Source organism: Mus pahari, chromosome 5 (genome assembly GCF_900095145.1).
Source record: "Mus pahari chromosome 5, PAHARI_EIJ_v1.1, whole genome shotgun sequence".
Classification (NCBI taxonomy): domain Eukaryota; kingdom Metazoa; phylum Chordata; class Mammalia; order Rodentia; family Muridae; genus Mus; species Mus pahari.
In genome coordinates, this window is record NC_034594.1 from 38258493 (window position 1) to 38277143 (window position 18651).

The 18651-nt window shown below is 44.6% G+C and overlaps 2 protein-coding genes and 1 pseudogene across 7 annotated transcripts in view; all 3 read right to left on the reverse strand.

The window, feature by feature from the left end:
* The window catches only part of Tmem237 (transmembrane protein 237), a 20382-nt gene extending 15129 nt beyond the window's left edge, over positions 1–5253 (reverse strand). Inside the window, exons 1-4 of one of the 5 annotated variants that reach the window (XM_021198467.2) lie at positions 4569–4664; positions 2802–2833; positions 2133–2143; positions 624–680 (exon numbers count right to left, since the gene is read on the reverse strand). In XM_021198467.2, coding sequence (XP_021054126.1) covers positions 624–680; positions 2133–2143; positions 2802–2833; positions 4569–4601 — 133 coding nt within the window. In that variant the 5' untranslated portion in view covers positions 4602–4664. Of the gene's footprint in view, positions 1–623; positions 681–2132; positions 2144–2801; positions 2834–4568; positions 4665–4805; positions 4954–5180 lie in introns of those variants that run through there. The other 4 variants (XM_029538348.1, XM_021198466.2, XM_029538347.1 and 1 more) reach the window with 4 other exon arrangements.
* A 556-nt stretch (positions 5254–5809) lies between these two features.
* Positions 5810–18651, reverse strand: part of Mpp4 (membrane palmitoylated protein 4) — a 43591-nt gene continuing 30749 nt past the window's right edge. For both annotated transcript variants that reach the window (XM_021199381.1, XM_021199382.1), the window contains 7 exons: positions 18386–18427; positions 15885–16055; positions 14911–14991; positions 10633–10726; positions 9770–9878; positions 8602–8736; positions 5810–6330 (listed from right to left, as the gene is read on the reverse strand). In XM_021199381.1, coding sequence (XP_021055040.1) covers positions 6139–6330; positions 8602–8736; positions 9770–9878; positions 10633–10726; positions 14911–14991; positions 15885–16055; positions 18386–18427 — 824 coding nt within the window. In that variant the 3' untranslated portion in view covers positions 5810–6138. The remainder of the gene's footprint in view (positions 6331–8601; positions 8737–9769; positions 9879–10632; positions 10727–14910; positions 14992–15884; positions 16056–18385; positions 18428–18651) is intronic.
* LOC110321304 overlaps positions 18562–18651 on the reverse strand; it is a 1031-nt pseudogene continuing 941 nt past the window's right edge.

Sequence of the window (18651 nt, forward strand, 5' to 3'; positions counted from 1 at the left end):
GTCCTGAGTTCAAATCCCAGCAACCACATGGTGGCTCACAACCATCTGTAATGAAATCTGGCGCCCTTTTCTGGAGTGTCTGAAGACAGCAACAGTGTACTTACATATAATAAATAAATATTTAAAAAAAAAAAACCCTGACTATTGACAGCTAAGCATTCTAGATGTGTTGAGTCTGAGTTATTAATAGACCATCCAGGATTATCAGGATGGCAGAAGGGCTTCATGGGCTTGCTTGCCATTGAAGCTTGAAGACATGGATGATGTAACTCTGTCTTCAGGGTCTTGCTCTAACATAGAATGGGAGAGTTAAGAATCTCAGGTTTCTAAATCTATTATTGTATTCAAGGGTCTAAAACCAAGTAGAGCTTCAAGCCGCTTGTGCTATCTAGAGACAAAAACCTAAAGAGCCCAACAATATTGTAAATTTACGCACAGGTAGCACAGTGCTTTATTCTACGAACGCATTTAGCTAATCTCAGGTTACCCATTGTCTTGCCCCATCGATCCAGACTTATCAGTGCTTTGGTGGCCCTGGAAGCTGGTCTCTCTGTAATTTGTAATGCTGATCATGCTTAAGGTCCTGGGAAAACTTGTCATCTCCCATAATGCAGACATCTTACCTAGCGTGCTTTTTGCTCTGGACTTCTTTTTCTTAGGATGACTAAGTGGAATATCGTCTATAAAACAAAGAGCAACAACAAGAAAGGCAGAGAATCAGCGAAAACAGAACTTCTGTTAAGGAGACTTTTCCCTCTATTCTCTGTAGTCAACTAACATTTACATATGAGGGGAAGCAAGGTAAGAGGATGACAAGGCCAAAGACAACCACAGTGTGGTACCAGTATACACTGCTGCCCAGTGGTGTTTACAATGGTCACTTAGAAAGTGGACTCAAGAAATGTCCACCTGGTCCCATACAGTCTCCAGTCCCTGGCACTGAGGTACTGCGGTCCAGATTGGTTTGGGCCAGGCGACTGAATAGATGTGGCATGTGTCTGACTGCAGCACTGAAGGGCCCTATCTTGTTGACATAAGAAGCTATAAGCAGGGTGAAGTGCGGCCAGTGCTTGGACTGGAGAAGTGGTATGTGTCGCATATGCCCCAGCTGCACGTCAGGGAAGAAGCTTCCTGTTAGGATGACAGAACCACATGACAAAGCAGCCTGAATATCACTACATCATTAACAAAGGGACTGGGGCCCAGGGGACACGGATGTTGCAATTAACCTACTTGGGCTTTTTCTTCAGAGAACAAAACTTAACATTTATGTTATATATATATGCACACACACACACGTATGTATGTACGCACATAAGCGTGTGTGTGTGTGTGTGTGTGTGTGTGTGTATGTGTGTGTGTGTGCGCTTGTGCATTTGAGTGTGCATGAGAGAGAAAGGTCGGTGTAGGTTGTGTGAGCATGGAAACGTGCACACCACATCTTGTATGTAGATGTCAGAGAACTTGCCCAAGTCAGTTCTTTCCCTCTACCTTGTGGGTCCTGGGACTCTAACTCTGATTTTTCACTTGGCAGCGGGTACCATCACCTATCTTAGTAGGTGCTGGTCCATCCTTGAATTATTTTCAACAAACTAGGAAAATACTACGTGAATAAAACGTTTGGACTTGTCAGTGTAGCACAACCTTGCCTGTCCTGACTGAAGGAGAAGAGAGAAAGCACTGTCTATTACAGAGCTATTAGCAAGCCAAGGCGACTGCAGAGAGCAACCTATTACTATTGTATACCACACATAACTTTCAAATGGCGGTCACGAGAGATTGTGAAAACAAATGGGCATTGTGGTTTTATAAACTATGCATTTAGATTCAATTCGAAGTAGAATACTCTGAGGAGTCAAAGTATTATTATTATTATCATCATCATCATCATTATTTTGATCATTATCATCATTATCATTATTATTATTTTGAGGCCAGGGCTGACTGTTACCCACACTGGCCGTCAACTCCTGGGTTTACGCAGCTTCTCCTCCTGCAGCCTGCAAGGGCCTGGGACTACAGGTGTGTGCCACTGTCCCCACCTTGAGACCTAGGTAATCCAGGTAGGCTCATGCTTACTTCAGAACACCAAATGCATTTAGGACTGTTTACACTACAGTGAACTAACTCACCTTGGATAGCACTTCATGTGACCCCGGCCAAATTTAATCAGAAAGGGGGAAAAAGAGGGGAACGAGAGAGAGAGAAAGAAAAGAGAAAAGAAGCTTATTAATTGGATATCTATTTTATTGTCTGGCTAAAAATTGACTTACATCATTACAACCTTAAAAATAAAACTAGCTTTTACATACTGTTAGCCAGTGTATAAACTAGTTTATTATTTGTAAATAGTATATTGTTTAATAGCACTGCTAAAAAATATTTTCAAAGCACAAATACATAGTCCCTACTGTCTATTAATTAGAGGGACTAAGCAGATTAAGAACTCTTCTTTGTCACTGGTTATAATCGGCTTAAGCTCTGACGGAATATTCCGCAAACACGAGGGCCTGGGAGAAGCCTGATAAACAGGACATCAGCACGCTCAGGACAGACCCATTCCTCATCGTGCTACATTGACGGCTTTCTATAATTACTCATAACAATTATTCTCGTGATTTGAATTTAACTTTTGCCTCTAACTTCTTAGGAAGACTTTAAAAAAATTCCAGGAAGGGTTGTTTTGTTTTGTTTTGTTTTTTAATGAAGTATGGTTTTCAACCATACTATACGATTTTTTTCTACTTACTTTACATTTTTAAAGTTCAATAATTAAATGACCGTAAGTAAACTGTCTTTACCTTGGCACAGGTGGGAGTGCTCGTGGAGGACGCTATAGGGTAGGGAAGAGGCAAACATCTCGTCAATGAAAGCTGGATTAACCTCACCTTCATTTACCTCAAGTACCACAAAGCTTCTCCTTTAAAAGCCCACTATCCAGATGTTATCAAATAAAAGCCCACTGTCCAGATGTTATCAAATAAAATGGATCAGCAATTATCTTCAACTCTTGGGAGATTATCAGTGAAACCCGGGAGGCGGCGACATAAACTGGACTGCTTGGTTAGATCTGTTCTGCCATTCGTTCCTACGCCCCATGTAAAATTCTTTTCTTCTTCCATTTCAACCAGGCTGGCCTTTTGTGAGCATTCAGAACAGGATCAAACAGAGCTCACCTCCCTTTACAGACCTTCCATTAGTGGTTAAGTATTGGAAGATAATGTTGCATGCTCAGATAAAACCAGGCCATGCCATATAAATGTGTGTGCGCATGCACATGCGTGTGTCTGTGCATGCATGTGTATGCATGCATGGGCATGTGTGTTTGCATACAATAAATAACCATATATAAGGAATGAAGAGTGATGCTTTACTTAGAGAAAGCCTCTTTGGTGTTATCTGAGCTGAGGCCTTCCTGACAAAGGAGCCAAATTTACAGGCAATGAGGAGCACGTGTTAAGGCTTTCAAGAAAGACCAGGCACGAAGGGCTCCAGGTAAAGAGCAGGCAGGACAGTGACACAGGACAGAAGGCAGAAGCCAGATTAACTACAACCTCAGCAGACTAGCAGAAGGAATCGGATTTAGTTTTATTAACTAGGAAGCCAACTAAGGTTTTATGCCACAAAGTAACATGCTTTTTTAAAAGTAACTTTAAATAGAAATAGGTAACATATTTTAGAACAGGAAGTATTTGGGGCTGCTGTAGTTTACCCTGTTCTACTTAAGAAAAGTCGTGCATGCTTGCTTGCAAGGGAGCTCAGGGAGTAGTAGTTAAGCATTCTGAAATTTTTCAAAATAGATGCCTTAGCCATTAAGAGCAGTTACTGCTCGTGCAGCAGACCTGAGTTTAGTTCCCAGCACCCACAAAGCACCAGTAATTCCAGTTCCAAGAAAACCGACAGCCTCTTCTGGTTTCTGTGAGCAACAAGCACACAAGAGGTTCATATATTGGCAAAACACTCATAAAACAAATACATCTTTTTCTTGTCTTTTTTTTTTTTTGTCTTGTTTTGTTTTATTTGTTTTTCAAGACAGGGTTTCTCTGTATAGCCCTGGTTGTCCTGGACTCACTCTGTAGACCAGGCTGACCTCGAACTCAGAAATCCACATGCCTCTGCCTCCCAAGTGCGCCACCACTGTCCAGCTACAAATACATCTTTAAAAGAATTGAGCTCTAAGAGCAGTGCCTAGACGTCAATTTACTAGCTCAGGTATTTCATGCAAGGCACTGATTCCAAAGGCTCACATTTTAGATACTCCTGCTTGTCCCATTTCTCAATCCATGGTTGTATTCATTCAAACAGATTCGTGAAAATGCTACAAAATTAGGACACTGACGATGTCCTAATGGTATCCAGCAGTCAAAATGACAACTGGGATAGAATGGTGGTCCTACAAAAGCACTACTATTCTCATGATGCTATGAAAGTGGGACCCAGTCCTCTTGGTATTTCAAAAGTCCCGCAAAAATGAACCATCTCACCCATTTAGAAACCGCGCCTGTAAGCCCCTCAAAAGCAGAACCGCTGAACAGCAGAAGACTAAATTCCCAACAGCTCAAAAGTACCTGAGGCTCGCTAACCACCTGCTTCTTCCCCATCACGTCTCCAGGGACCGCGACGGAGCACAGGGCACCGCAGCCACCCGCCCCGCCCGGGTCCGCCCCCCCGCTCCTGCCCAGGCGCAGGCGCAGAGCGTCATCGGGCTGCGCCTCACGGCTGCTGGGCCCGGAGTGTCCCCACCCGTCCCGCGGGACGTCTTGGAGCTACCGGACGGAGCCGAACCCGCTCTGACCCCTACGAACTAGGAAAACCTCAGCGTCGGCCGGCGTCCCCAGGAGCGGAGGGGGTTCACCCACAGCTTCCCGGGAGGTCATCGTGGTTGGCGTAAGGATGGGCACGGCGGGACCAGACTCGGATTCAAACTCCCCACCGGAACAGCCTCCTCTCTGACCGAGAGCCGCCCGGAGGCGTCGCCATGGCAACGCCGACTAGGGCGCCCGGATGTTGGGTGGGCCTGATCGCCTGATGCGGGGCCCGCCCTGATGTACAGCCCGGATCCGACCCCGCTGCACCCCTCGGTCAGTGCTGTCCCCCGAGTCCCGGCTCGGCGGTGGTCACTGCTGGTTAGGACAGCTCCACTTCGCCACACTCCGGGTCAGGCGCCCCTCGTCGCTCACCGCTTGGTCCTCCTCCAGCGGAGGCCCTGAGTCGTCCCTCATGATGCTTTCCCGCGGGCCTCCCTAGGCGCTACCGCCGGAGCCCGAGGCCGGCTTCCCGCGACGCCCGGCCTCCGGGGACCTGTGGGAGGAGGCGGCTTTGCGGAGCCTGGGGAGGCCGGCGTCCCCCACTCCTGGTTCCCGCCTGCCAGGGTGCTGCCTGGAGGGAGATCTGTGAGACTGAAACAGGGAGGATCCCTTTCACTGGCCTGCCCAGATTCCTAGATTCCCTGCAGGCCTAGGAGCATCATTTGAATGTTCAGCTCTGATAGTTTCTTCAGTGGGAACAGTTATAGTTAAAAATAGGTAGAATGGAGGGACGTGTGGATGAACAGACATGGGAGCAGAGGAGCTTCGGATCTAGGGAGACCAAGACTGTGTATGAACATCCTCATTTTGGAGCTCATATACAGACACCAGGACTAGTCCACTGCCCTTTGCTGATTTGGAAATAACAGTGTCATAGGTTTCCTTATTAGATAGATGTGTGCTTGTTAACCACTCTTAGCTTAGTTGGTCAACTAGGCACTTTTGTAAAAAAAAAAAAAAAAAAAAAACACAGAAATAAGAAAATATTTTACAAAGTAAAATACAATTTGTCATTAAATAGACCGGTTTATTTAGAGGAGACTTTTGAAAGTTAAATCTTACAAACACCATATGAAATCTGTAAAATGCTCACATTCGGTGACAACATTGTTCTCATCCCTGCCATTAGCTCATGTGGGGAAACCGTGGGAAGATGCCTGAGAGCCAAACGAGGAGCTCAGTATAAGTATAGGATGCTACTTACAGCCATACAGTAAGCACTTTATAGGCGCAGTTCTAGTGGGACAAACACTGCTGTTTTCAATGGCTGTTGTTATCTGGGATCTTTAGGACAGACATTGAAGCTTCCAGCTTTAAGCAGGAGACTAGATTAAGCTTCAGTGTCAGGGGAAACCCATGCCTCTGGCACCCACTGCAGTTCTTCCTGAGCCTTCTGTATGGCCAACAACAGCTGGCCACATGCATCTTGCAAGTTGTCATTCACAATCACATGATCAAAAAACTGACCAAACTGACTCTCCATTTTCTGGGCTAACTCCTCCATCTCTTGTAGGTCTTCATCCTTCAGGAGTGATTGGAAAATATGTATGAATGGCACAGGCAATAAGACACCAGGTGTTCTGCTGGCAAACTCGTGAGGGTATTTATAAAAACAATTGTGTCAATTACACATCCTCTATATTCTTTCTCTGCCCCCCCCCCCCCCCACTTATTCTGGATTTCTGAGGCAGAGTCCTGCTGTATAAACCAGGCTGGCTTTACATTTGTGATCCTCCTGCCTCACCCTCCCAGGTGCTGAGGTTTCAGATGTGCACCACCATGCCTAACAAGGACACAAATTTAAAAGCCCCAAAGACTTAGGAAATAGACTGTCCATGTCCACAGATGTCAAAAGGTCAAATGGGAAAACCATAGTTTCATGGTAATTGAAAAATATAGAGAGAAAAACACTTAGGGGTAATATAAAAATACTTTGGTCTTGCTTTGACAGGACACCCTAAAATGGGAACAGTATGGAGATTAGGACTGCAGGTTTAGCCAGGCAGTGGTGGTGCACGCCTTTCATCCCAGCACTTGGGAGACAGAGGCAGGTGGATTTCTGAGTTTGGGGCCACCCTGGTCTACAGAGTGAGTGCCAGGACAGCCAGAGCTATACAGAGAAACCCTGTCTCAAACAAACAAATAAAAGGACATGCAGGTTTGTGAAGCTGTCATACTTTTTTTTCACAGCAATATAAATATTGACAGTACTAATAAACTGTATACTTACTATAATAGTTCATTTCTAAAATGTATACATCTGTTTAGTGTGTGTGTGTGTGTGTGTGTGTGTGTAAAAAGCAAAGGACAACTTGTAGGACTCTGCTCTGTGGGTCCTAGGGGTCATCAGGCTTGGTGACAGACACCTTTAACCAGTGAGCCATCTCACTGGCCCCAAGACAGAAGATCTTGTTTTTCAAACACACACAGCTGCAATGTCTGGATGATTTAGCTGTAATCTGGATGATTATTTGGGTGCATACATATAAACATTTACCAAGCTGTATGCACTAGTCATGTGCTATGGCTTATTTCTGAAGTGGATTAATGTATTTAAATACACATGTCCATTCATAAATGGAAAACCTCATCTAGAATGAGTTCACCTGACTGCTCCTCTTGTATCATTATTAGTAAACACTTTTGTGAAATATTTTATAGATGAGGTATATACTCAGTACAACATTTTACAAAATATTTAAGTAAAAACAATTAAAAAATGGAAATAGGCTTATGTATGCATTTGTTTGGCTTTGCAGATTGTGGCTTATTGTTAAGCTCAGAAAAACTAGCATTTATTAAACCTTATTTTAATAACTGTAAATGACATTGTACTGACTAGCTTTGTGTCAACTTGTCACAGCTGGAGTTATCACAGAAAAAGGAGCTTTAGTTGAGGAAATGCCTCCATGAGATCCAACTGTAAGGCATTTTCTCAATTAGTGATCAAGGGGGAAAGGCCCCTTGTGGGTGGTGCCATCCCTGGACTGGTAGTCTTGGGTTCTATAAGAGAGCAGGCTGAGCAAGCCAGGGGAAGCAAGCCAGTAAAGAACATCATCAGCCGGGTGTGGTGGCGCATGCCTTTAATCCCAGCACTCGGGAGGCAGAGGCAGGCAGATTTCCGAGTTTGAGGCCAGCCTGGTCTACAAAGTGAGTTCCAGGACAGCCAAGGCTATACAGAGAAACCTTGTCTCAGAAAAAAAAAAAAAAAAAAAAAAAGAACATCATCAGCTCCTGCTTCCTGACCTGCTTGAGTTCCAGTCCTGACTTCCTTGGTGATGAACAGCAGTATGGAAATGTAAGCCGAATAAACCCTTTCCTCCCCAACTTGCTTCTTGGTCATGATGTTTGTGCAAGAATAGAAACCCTGACTAAGACAGACATCTAATTAAAGAGATAATTTGGGAGGGGTTGTTTTTGTTTTTTTTTTTTGTTTGTTTTCCAAGTCAGAGTTTCTCTGTGTAGCTCTGGCTGACCTGAGACTCACTATGTAGACCAGGCTGGTCTCGAACTCAAAGATCTGCCTGACTCTGCCTACAGAGTGCTGGGATTAAAGGTGTGCACCACCAATGCCTAGCTAAAAAGGATAAATTGTAAAGACTAATCATTAAAACTTGCAAAGGATTCTGTGGAAACAACAGTGGTTTTTACTTTTTAAAACCATCTTCTTGAAGTGCTCCTGAGAAGAGGGTCAAATAAAGAGTAAAACAGGGAAAGGCCTTCAGCCCAGCTGCCCGATGGCTCTCCACCTCCCCATAACTGAGAGTAATACCAGGATTCTGGCATGGTTTACCTTGAACTTCATGTCCACAAAGTAGTCAGTGGTAATCTTAGCATTCTTCCGAGAGTGTCTCATGGAGCTCATGTTAGGTGGCTTAATAAATATAACATAGGGCTTCAGTTCACGGGTTCGAGCCGATTGAATATCCTACATAGAAAAATTAAATGCACAATTAAAAGACAGAAGTGGGCCAGGAAGATGGCTCAGCTATAGAAGCAGTTATCAGGCCGACCTGATGAGCCAGTCCGACCCCTGGAGCCCACCGTAGAAGAGAACTGACTCCTGAAAGTCGTCCCCTGGATTCAACACCAACACATTCACATACACATTATACAGTCCTTAAAAATTAAAAATAGAAGTCCTAGCTTCCCGTAGTCAATGTGATTATAGTCTCATGTGCCCCCAAGTCCTAAATTGTAAAAATCCAAACATTTTAATAATTATGGTTCTAGAATCAAAATTAACTTAGAATCCTGGCCTTTCCTCTTTCAAGCTTTCAGTAGCTATTGATATATTGAAATAAGTCTTAAATATGACAAAATGCTGTTTACTGAGCATAGACTACTATATAGAACTTCATGTGACAAAAACAAAATTCAGGACAGGTGCATTTTGCCCTCTTTTCCCTTTCCTCTGGCCAGCACCCTGGACACTGCTTCCATCTTACTGACTGCTAGCTTTGACCCAGGGGAGAGCAAATTCCTTTTTCCCTAATTTTCTTTAGCACACGAAGTATATTCTTAAGTGAAAGAAGAAAGTGCAAGGATGGACAAACTGGGTCTACACAAATAGGATGAGTCACCCCTGCTCTCCTCACATTGGGTCAAGCACGTAGTACAATTCGGCCATCACAGAGCATTCAGCAGTACCTTCTCCCACAAGAAGATGCCTCGACAAGTTGGTGCTCTATTCAAAGCAGGAAAGACGGGGACATTTTCTTTTATGGCTATCCACTCAAGTTCTGGTTCTGGATATGAAAAGTAAAACTTTCTCTCCAACTAAAACAAAATGTTGCTCATTTACACTTCGGCCTGACCCTGAAATATGAGAGGTGGTCTTACTCTTAGAAGTATAGCTGAATAAGATGCCTCGATTATAGCCTTAGGCATATGCACAGCACGGACGACATTGCATGCACCCGTGACTTAGCATGATGGGAAATGTGTTACCACAGCCCCACCTGAGGCTCCAGATCCATGACACAGATCTTGCCTTCATCAAGGACGGCATGTACAGCGTTCACACTGGTTCCATACAGGTGGCCCCTGTACTCACCGTACTCCAGCATCCTAGAAGAAGACGACAAAGGAAACAACCTTCACAAGTGAAGCAGCAGCAGCAGTTATGTAAACTATGCTGCTTAGCTTTTTATCAACTTGACATAAGCTAGTTACCTACAAAGGGACTCTCAGCTGAGGGATGGCCTCCATCAGACTACCTGGGAGCTGAGGGATAGCCTCCATCAGACTACCTGGGAGCTGAGGGATAACCTCCATCAGACTACCTGGAGACAAGTCTGTGAGGGTGTTTTCTAAATCAGTGATTGATACTGGAGGGCCCAGCCCACTGTGGGCAGTGTCACCTCTGGTCCTGAGTAAGAAAGGTGGCTGAACAAGCCAGGAGGAGCATACCAGTAAGCAGCACCCCTCCATGGCTTCTCCTTTAGCTTCTGCCTCCAAGTTCAGCCCTTGAGTTCCTTGTCCAGACTTTCCTCAGTGGTTACCCGTGACATGGAAGTGCATGCCAAATAAACCCTTTCCTCCCTGAGCTGCTTTTGGTCATGGTATTTTTCGTGGCAATAGATAGAAAACTAGGATACAACTGTGAGCTGCAATAGGAAGGGATATGTAGATCTTGCCAAAACAAAATGAATGAGAAAAAAAAATTAGAAAACTAAGGACTTAATTTCTCTGAAGCTTGAAGCTCTGGCTCTAGAAAAATCAATGTATGTGGCTTTCTCAGCTCTTCAGAAATGAGGGCTCACTGCTGAGAACTTTGGCTAATGCATAAAAACAGAAGTAAGAATTGACTTCTGAACCTTACCTGTGTCCGTACATGAGGCTTTCAAATGTTTCCCTTGACACATAGTGATACTCACGTCCATCCATTTCATAACTCTTTGGGGAACGGGTGGTATCTCCAAGAAAGATAATGAAAACTTTCAGAAATACATACTTGGATAGAGATTGCCAACTAAAACAAACAAATGAACACCTAAACAGATAGATAAGATGCTGGAACCAAGAGAGGAACTTTGAACTGTTGTTAAGAAAGAGAGCGCTTTCATGTCACATTCCACCCATCACAAACCTTTATTGACTGCTCATGGTGTGGGAAAGAACGTATCATAGTATCAGCCAGGAGAACAGCTGCTGGTATTTAGGTAATACTGCACTACATGGGAAGCTGGGAGTGCACGTCTGCCCCTCACAGCAGCAGCAATAGCTTTGGTCCGGATGATGTACTACTGATGACCTCATTGTACCTCTCACACTGATCACCAGATGTGTCGTTCCCTCATTGTACCTCTCACACTGATGGCCAGATGTGTCGTTCCCTCATTGCACCTCTCACACTGATCGCCAGATGTGTTGTTCCCTCATTGCACCTCTCACACTGATCACCAGATGTGTCGTTCCCTCATTGTACCTCTCACACTGATGGCCAGATGTGTCATTCCCTCATTGCACCTCTCACACTGATGGCCAGATGTGTCATTCCCTCATTGCACCTCTCACACTGATTGCCAGATGTGTCGTTCCCTCATTGCACCTCTCACACTGATCGCCAGATGTGTCATTCTTTTACTGATAAGTAGATGCAGCTTTCGGAGAGTAAGACTGCTTTTTATGACAAGAGATTGCCTCAGATCTGAGAGCGAGGAAGCCCATGGCATTCTGCAGTGTTGGCAGAGTGGAGGTTTTGGAGATAAAGAAAGGGGAAAACTTAACAAATCTGTGTTCAATTTGATTCTTTGATGTGGCCTCTTTAATTTAGACCAGACATCCTCAACCTTCCTAATGCTGCGACCCTTTAATACAGTTCCTCATTTTGTGGTGACCCCTGCCATAAAATTATTTTCACTGCTACTTCATGACTATAATTTTGCTACTGTTATGAATCATAATGTAAATATCTTAGGTGAGTCCTATGGAAGGGTTGTTCAGCCCTCAAAGGGGTTGGGACCACAGGTTGAGAACCACTAATTTAGATTTAAACTCCTCAGTGTAATATTTCAATGGCATCTAGTATGGAAAACACAAGTTCCCCCAAATATCTAAAAGTGATTTGTTGACTGTCTATTAGCAATAACAATGAACACATACTATATGTATCTACTATATTCCAGGTATTAGTTTGGGTTCTAGAACTTAACAATACACTGGTGCTCTCCCCACCCCCATGGATTGTCAGCCAATAAGGTCCACAAGGGCAAAGGGAGCAGAGAAGCGAAAGGGTGGGGGGTGGGGGTCGGGGCCCTGTGAGTACTTACAGGGAATAACACACAGCAGGACCAGCTGATGACTCAAGACTTATAAAGTTTCAGGAGATGGTGGGTAAAACATCCAGGATGGGCAAAGGTCATGGGCTGAAAGCTTAGGGTACCAAAATGCCTCCTTAGCATGGGGAAGCATTTCAGGACTCTCAGGTGCTAGCTGGACCAGTTCTTTAACATTCTCCAGACAGAGGTGTATGTGGGGGTTTTGAATTCCCCAGACAAGGTCAGAGAAGGAGAAGCCCTGGTAATCAGGGAGTCTTGCATTACACCCTGAGCCCAGAGGCTAGCTGGTCAGTGGTGGACTCCAACCTTCCTTAGCAGAGCTTTCCCACAGTACTCCACTCTAACTCTATGTTCTGCATGCTGTAATGCTTGTTCTTATTCTCTTTTACAAAAAGTTCCCCTTATTAATAAAAATAACCTGTTCTTCCACTTGACAAGGCTTAAGGATAAAGTCGATCAATGAAAATGACATGTAACCAGCTTGCAACAGGCCCTCAGTGATCAATCTCCAGAAGGTAGCACCTTGGGGCCACTTTTGTTTTTTCTTTATTCAAACCCCTCTTCACGTCTTTCCTTAGACTTCTATAACTGTGCGATTTCTCCTGCAGTTTCCTACTAAGGACAAGAAAAGCCAGCAAAACTTAAGGCTCCCAAGGGGTAGTGAGTTATATAATGTGCGTGGGATGACTCCACCAATGGCCCTGTGGACTGCCACTTCAGTTATAATTCTGACGGCAGTCTTATGCTTCCCCCGTATGCAGGGAACACATGAGACGTTTTATAGTCTCCCAAGTGTCCCCATCGTCCTTGAAGCACTCACGCTCATTGGAAACCATCCTACAAAGTGACTTTTTCTGACTAAAAAACAAACCTCTACAAATACCCCTCTTAGGTTCTTTCCCCAAGCCTTTCATTTACTGACATGTCTTAGTACTTGACAGATTTTATTTTTACACTCCTCTCATCTCAGGGGGCTGGAGAGATGGCTCAGCAGTTAAGAGCACTGACTGTTCTTCCAGAGGTCCTGAGTTCAATTCCCAGCAACCACATGGCGGCTCACAACCATCTGTAATGGGATCTGATGCCCTCTTCTGGTGTGTCTGAGGACAGCAATAGTATACTCTCATACATAAAATAAATAAATCTTTAAAAAAAAATTTCATCTCAGTGTCTCAGACAAAACGCTAACCTCCTTTATCCCACATACTAAGCATCATTGTAGACCTTCCATTTGCTGAAAATTAGGGATCTTAAGCCAGATCTTCTCTTTTATAATAAAGTAAGTGTTCCTGTGTGGTTTTAAAAATTGTTTATTGAAAGTTAAACCCTGGTAGAAATACACAATTATGGGCTGGAGAGATGGCTCAGCAGTTAAGAGCACTGCTTGTTCTTCCAGAGGACCTGGGTTCAATTTCTAGTACCCACATGGCAGCTCACAACTCTAGCTCCAGGGGATCTAACACCCTCAGATAGACATGTATGCCATCAAAACATTTATGCATATAAAATAAAAACAAATAAATCATTTTAAAATACATAGTAACATACTAGACTTGAAGTTTTCCATGGTCTTAAAGCTTAGAAACATATACATAGCTCCCCATGGGCAATTGAGGAACATCTGGAAGACTATTTCTTAGAAGTTAGGGTAATGGCAAACTGGGGACTTAGTAGAAAAAAAATAAAAGGAATAAGAAAATGTGGTTTTAAAATGCCAAAGGTATGTAATAATAACATTCAGAAATTTAAATAAAATTATATATGGAGATATTAAAAGTTTTATTTAAAAAAATAAATAACATAAAGGTGCCAGAAATAGTGTGAGAAAGATGATAAATACTATGTTGGCCATTATTATAAAAATACTTCGTATCCTTAATTGTCATATATTGTAGCGTGTAGTTAGTTTCTACCCTGCTTTAAGCTCCAGGTAGACCAGGAGCTACCAGCTTCCTCTCTGGTTCCCTTGGATCTGTGGACACACACAGCTCACACTTTTAACCTGCCTTATGGCTGAGCGGCTGGGCTCTCCTAAGTCTCCTATAGCTAGTGTGCCTTTTCCTTTACTCTTCGCTCAACACTGCCCTCAGCTTAGTTGCCTCCTTACCTTCTCCTTGCTCAACACCCTGCATTTACATTTCTCATCTCCCGCCTGGGGAAGTGGCCAATGGCCACTCTACCCGAGACCTCACATGGCTAGTGACTCTTTCTCTCTCTCTCTCTCTCTCTCTCTCTCTCTCTCTCTCTCTCTCTCTCTCTCTCTCTCTCTGAAGCATGGTGCATTCCTTTCCTTCTATCTTGCCTGTGGGGACCTGAAGGTCCCACTTCTTCAGTCCCTGGCTACTGGCATCTTTATTGACCAATCAAGAACCAATTGAGGAACAGGACCTACAGCATTAGCATGCAGATCAAAGCCTCAGAACCACTCCCTACAATATATATGACTAGGAAAAGTTAAAGAGCCAAGGGGGTGGCTAAATGGGCATAGACGCTTGCCACCAAGTCTGCCGACCTGGGTTTGTTTCTCAGAAGCCAACATGGTAGGAGGAGAGAACTGACTCCCATACGTTGTCCACTGCCTTCCACTTCAAAAGGAAAAGATATGAGAATTATGTTTTGAAAGCCTAGCCTGGCAGACTATGCTATTATATCGACATAGTTATCAAAGCAAATGTAGGGAGACCTACTCAAGGACTGGTTCTTACATTTTCACAAAAGATGTGACAGTAAAGATGTGACAGTAAAAGATGTGACCCCAGCACACCCAGAGACAAAGTTTTACCAAAACCCGAGCCACCAAGAAAGACAAATGAACGTACGAGGCACAGCACTTTGAAAACAGCTGGGTTTACATCCAATGAGCTGTCTTCTCAGTTCATTGACTCCAACGCCAGAAGGTCCTGAAGACAGAAGGTCACACAGAAACAGTTAGATGTGGATGCACAGGATCACATGCCACAGCTGGCCCTGCAGTCGTGCTGTTGCAGGGACTTGACAGCAAATGTGCTTGTAGGGAGCCTCCTTCTTAGGATCAGAACAAGCCCAGAAAACATCATTCTCCCAGGGACTCATAAAATAACCCACACCACACCACACTCAAATAGATATGGAATCACAGGATTTGTCACCTCCAGTACTGTTGGTGCTCTGAGACTTCTCAGGGCTTGCATCAGATAATCTGAGACAGGGTCCTTCTTTTAAAAAGTCTCAATCAGAATGCAACTCTGTCACCCACAGATGCTGTAACATTTCCAACAGGTGGCTGAGTTAGCACTGTCAGGCCCTGCTGGAGGTGGGGTGCAAGCTGTCACTGCCTTGGAGAGCCAAGTTTGCAGAGATTTTGGTCACAAAAACCAGATCATCCAAGTCCTTTATCGTTCAAGGTAGATCCAGAAGATGTAGACACTTTACAAAGAACATGGCTAAACATTTCTTAGAGAAATGGAACTTCTCTAAGCTGTTTTCTTAATATGGACTAGTGATGCAAGCTGGGGTAGACCATGTATTTTCTAGCCCAAATTCTAAACAGATAAAAGTATAAATCAGGTATAACCTCATCATATGAGAGATTGTTAATACACAGGTTCTCACATATCATAGCACACCATGTTCAACTGTAGGTCAAAGGAGAAGAGGAGGCAGTGAAGGCAAAGGAAGCTTGCCTTTTGAGAGCTTTCTTAGACACACATGCAAGCAGACCTTTAAACCATTTCTAGATGAAAGTGTGCAAAAATCCCCACTTTATTGTTACTACCAACACAAAACCCAAAGAGCTGAGCAGAGTGTGACATACCCACAAGCACTATGAGGCGGTGTTTATCCGCCGGCTGCCGCTGGTATCTCACCACCTCCTCGTAAGGAGCACCCACAGCACTGTAGCAGCTGCAGGTGCAGCACATGCTGGCATGCAGCCGGCTGAAGTGGGACTTCCTGCGACAGAGGCGCATGCTGCGGCGGAAACCAGCTGAAGAGGGAGGAAGACAGAAACAGGTAGTGAGCTGGATATGGTGGCACATACATCTTTAATCAGATGCTGAGGCAGGAGGATATCTGTGAGTTCGGAGTCAGCCTGGTCAAAAGATAGAGTGAGTTCCAGGACACACATATAGTGAGACCTTGTCTTGAAATATCAAACAAACCAAGCAGCAGCTAGTGATGTCCCATAAGGTATATGTAAGTGGTATCAAGCATCCGCTGTATGCCAGGGATCATGCTACATACAGTGATTGAACAATCCAGGCCATCTTCTCAGGAAATGTGCAATTCATGGAGGAGGTGAGAGGTCAGAGAGTGGCGGTGGTTTATTAGGATGGGCAGTTCAGCGACAGGATCAGAAATGCTGGCGATGAGAAGTTGCCAGAGTGCAGAAGGGGCCAGCTAAGGTGCTATCTGCAGAGTGGAATGAATGCCAAGATACAGTGACTGGTTTGAAGAGCTGCAAGGTGGTGAACAACGGGAAGGTGGTGAGAAACGGTGCTTGTGGGAAGCGGGTGTGGCCGTGGCTACGGCCTTGTGAGCCAAGACGGCACCCTGGTTCACTGCCAAGCCCCGTGATTCCCTGTTTGATTACCAAAAACCTGATTATGCGCACCTGAGTGATTACACGCTGCCCGCCTGACGTATAGCGTCAGCATGATATTGAGTCACTGGCCTATCAACACCCACCCTGTCTGCGTGCATGGCTCGCATATAGAACATGCTGAATGCTGATTGGATGATGAGCGATGAGAGACGAGTGCAGAGGGTGGAAGGGGATAAATTGGGAGATCCCAGAATAAAGAGATAGAGCTGAGGAGAAGCTGAGAAGCAGAGGGGAGAAGCTGAACTGCTGTAGAGAGCTGGGGTGAGCTGTAGAGAGAATAAAGGAAGCTGCAGTGGGAAGCTGTGGAAGCTGCTCAAACCCTGACTTGGCTGTTCCTTTCCTGTCTCAGGCTGGGGTTTTATGACAGGTGCTGAGGAAGGAGCCACAGCCAGATCACATGGGGGAGGGGGTCGATGCTGAGTTAGGTGTGAGCACTGTGTGAAGAGGCCTTCGAACAGTAAGTCCATGGCCGAGCTGGTTTCTGAAGGATTGCTTTGGGAGCTGTAGAGAGGAAGTGGGGCCTCGGGGAGAGCAGTTGGGGCCTTCTGCAGGAGCTCTGTGGCCGGTGTGGAAACACTGGGTAGTCTTAAGGTTCTCACTGTTCAGATGGATATACTGTCACAGACAGCTTAGGTGATTACATCATCTGCAAAGTTAGGACCCCTTAGTCAGTCATGATCCCTGGCTGAATTCTTAGAATCCTTTTCCTGACACAGCATCAAAAGCCTTTTTGGTACACCTACAGCCATTTGCAGGTCTTCTCTGAAGGTAGAGTCAGAAACTCTATGTGTATCTATAAACACACAGACGCAGTTATATTCGTATCTATCTATATTGAGAAACCATGGACCAGCGCTTACAATATAATGCTACAGTACAGGAATCACTGTAAACTTCCCTTCTCCTCATGTGCAGCTCACTCCTCAGCCCTGCCTCTTACTGTCCTCAAATGCTCACTAATAACCAGCAACAGTCCCAGGGCTAGGGTGCACCTGGATGGAGGCTGTGGGGTATCAGAGGCTGACCATCAGCTACTGTTCTGTCTCCTCTGGCCCTGACCACAGCACCAGGCCACCACTGCGCACAGTCTCCCCTCTGGCCCTGCTTGGGACTCTCTACTCCTCATCTGTGTGCAGCTGCTTACCCTGCCCAGTCTGACTCACTGGCTTTGGGGTCAATAACTCTGGAAGTGAGGCACAAAGGCAGCCCCTTGTGCATTAGATCTCCTCCAGTGATCCCAAAGTACATCTAGACTTGGAGATAACATTCTAGCTTTTAGCCTACAGCTCTGTGTCGCTCTTCTGTTTTGTAAAAAGAGGGTTCCAGGGTGACTTTATCAGGGAGGTCTGCTCCTTTAGAGAACTGTCCTTGGGTGACAGATTAGAGAATGTGGACATAAAAGATGGTTTTTAACAGCCCTGAAACTCACCTCTTTAGAGTAAAGCAGATAGGTTATAGAATGATATGGGGACGACATGAACAGATGTATGTTTGACCAAATAATTAAAAGATATGCAAGTTAAATTAGATAAATAACAATGAGTAATCAATAGGTCAGATTTTTGATGGGGAAAAAAAAACAAAACAGAAAAGTCAGAACAAGAAACAAGTTGGGGAGATTCATCAGCAAAGGCAGCTTTCAGCAAGGCACCCAGATAGTATGAATGGCACTTAGAAGCAAAAACACATAACTCTTATCAATTGCCACCTACCGATAAAGAACTTCTGCCCATCGCCGACAAATTCGTCTTTAGCTGGAACATAGATAATGGGAGATTATGTGAAGACCAAGACAGGAACACAACAAGCAAATGTACAGCATCATCTTCTGTTTCAAGTGATGTTCTCCATAAGTGGCAGGCCAGCCCGTGGTACCCTTGGCAGCCTACTAGGCCTGTTCTCTGCACTTCTGCACTGAGTTAGAAAGGGCGATTTGCAAATTCATCTGGAATAATAAAAAACCTAGGATAGCAAAAAC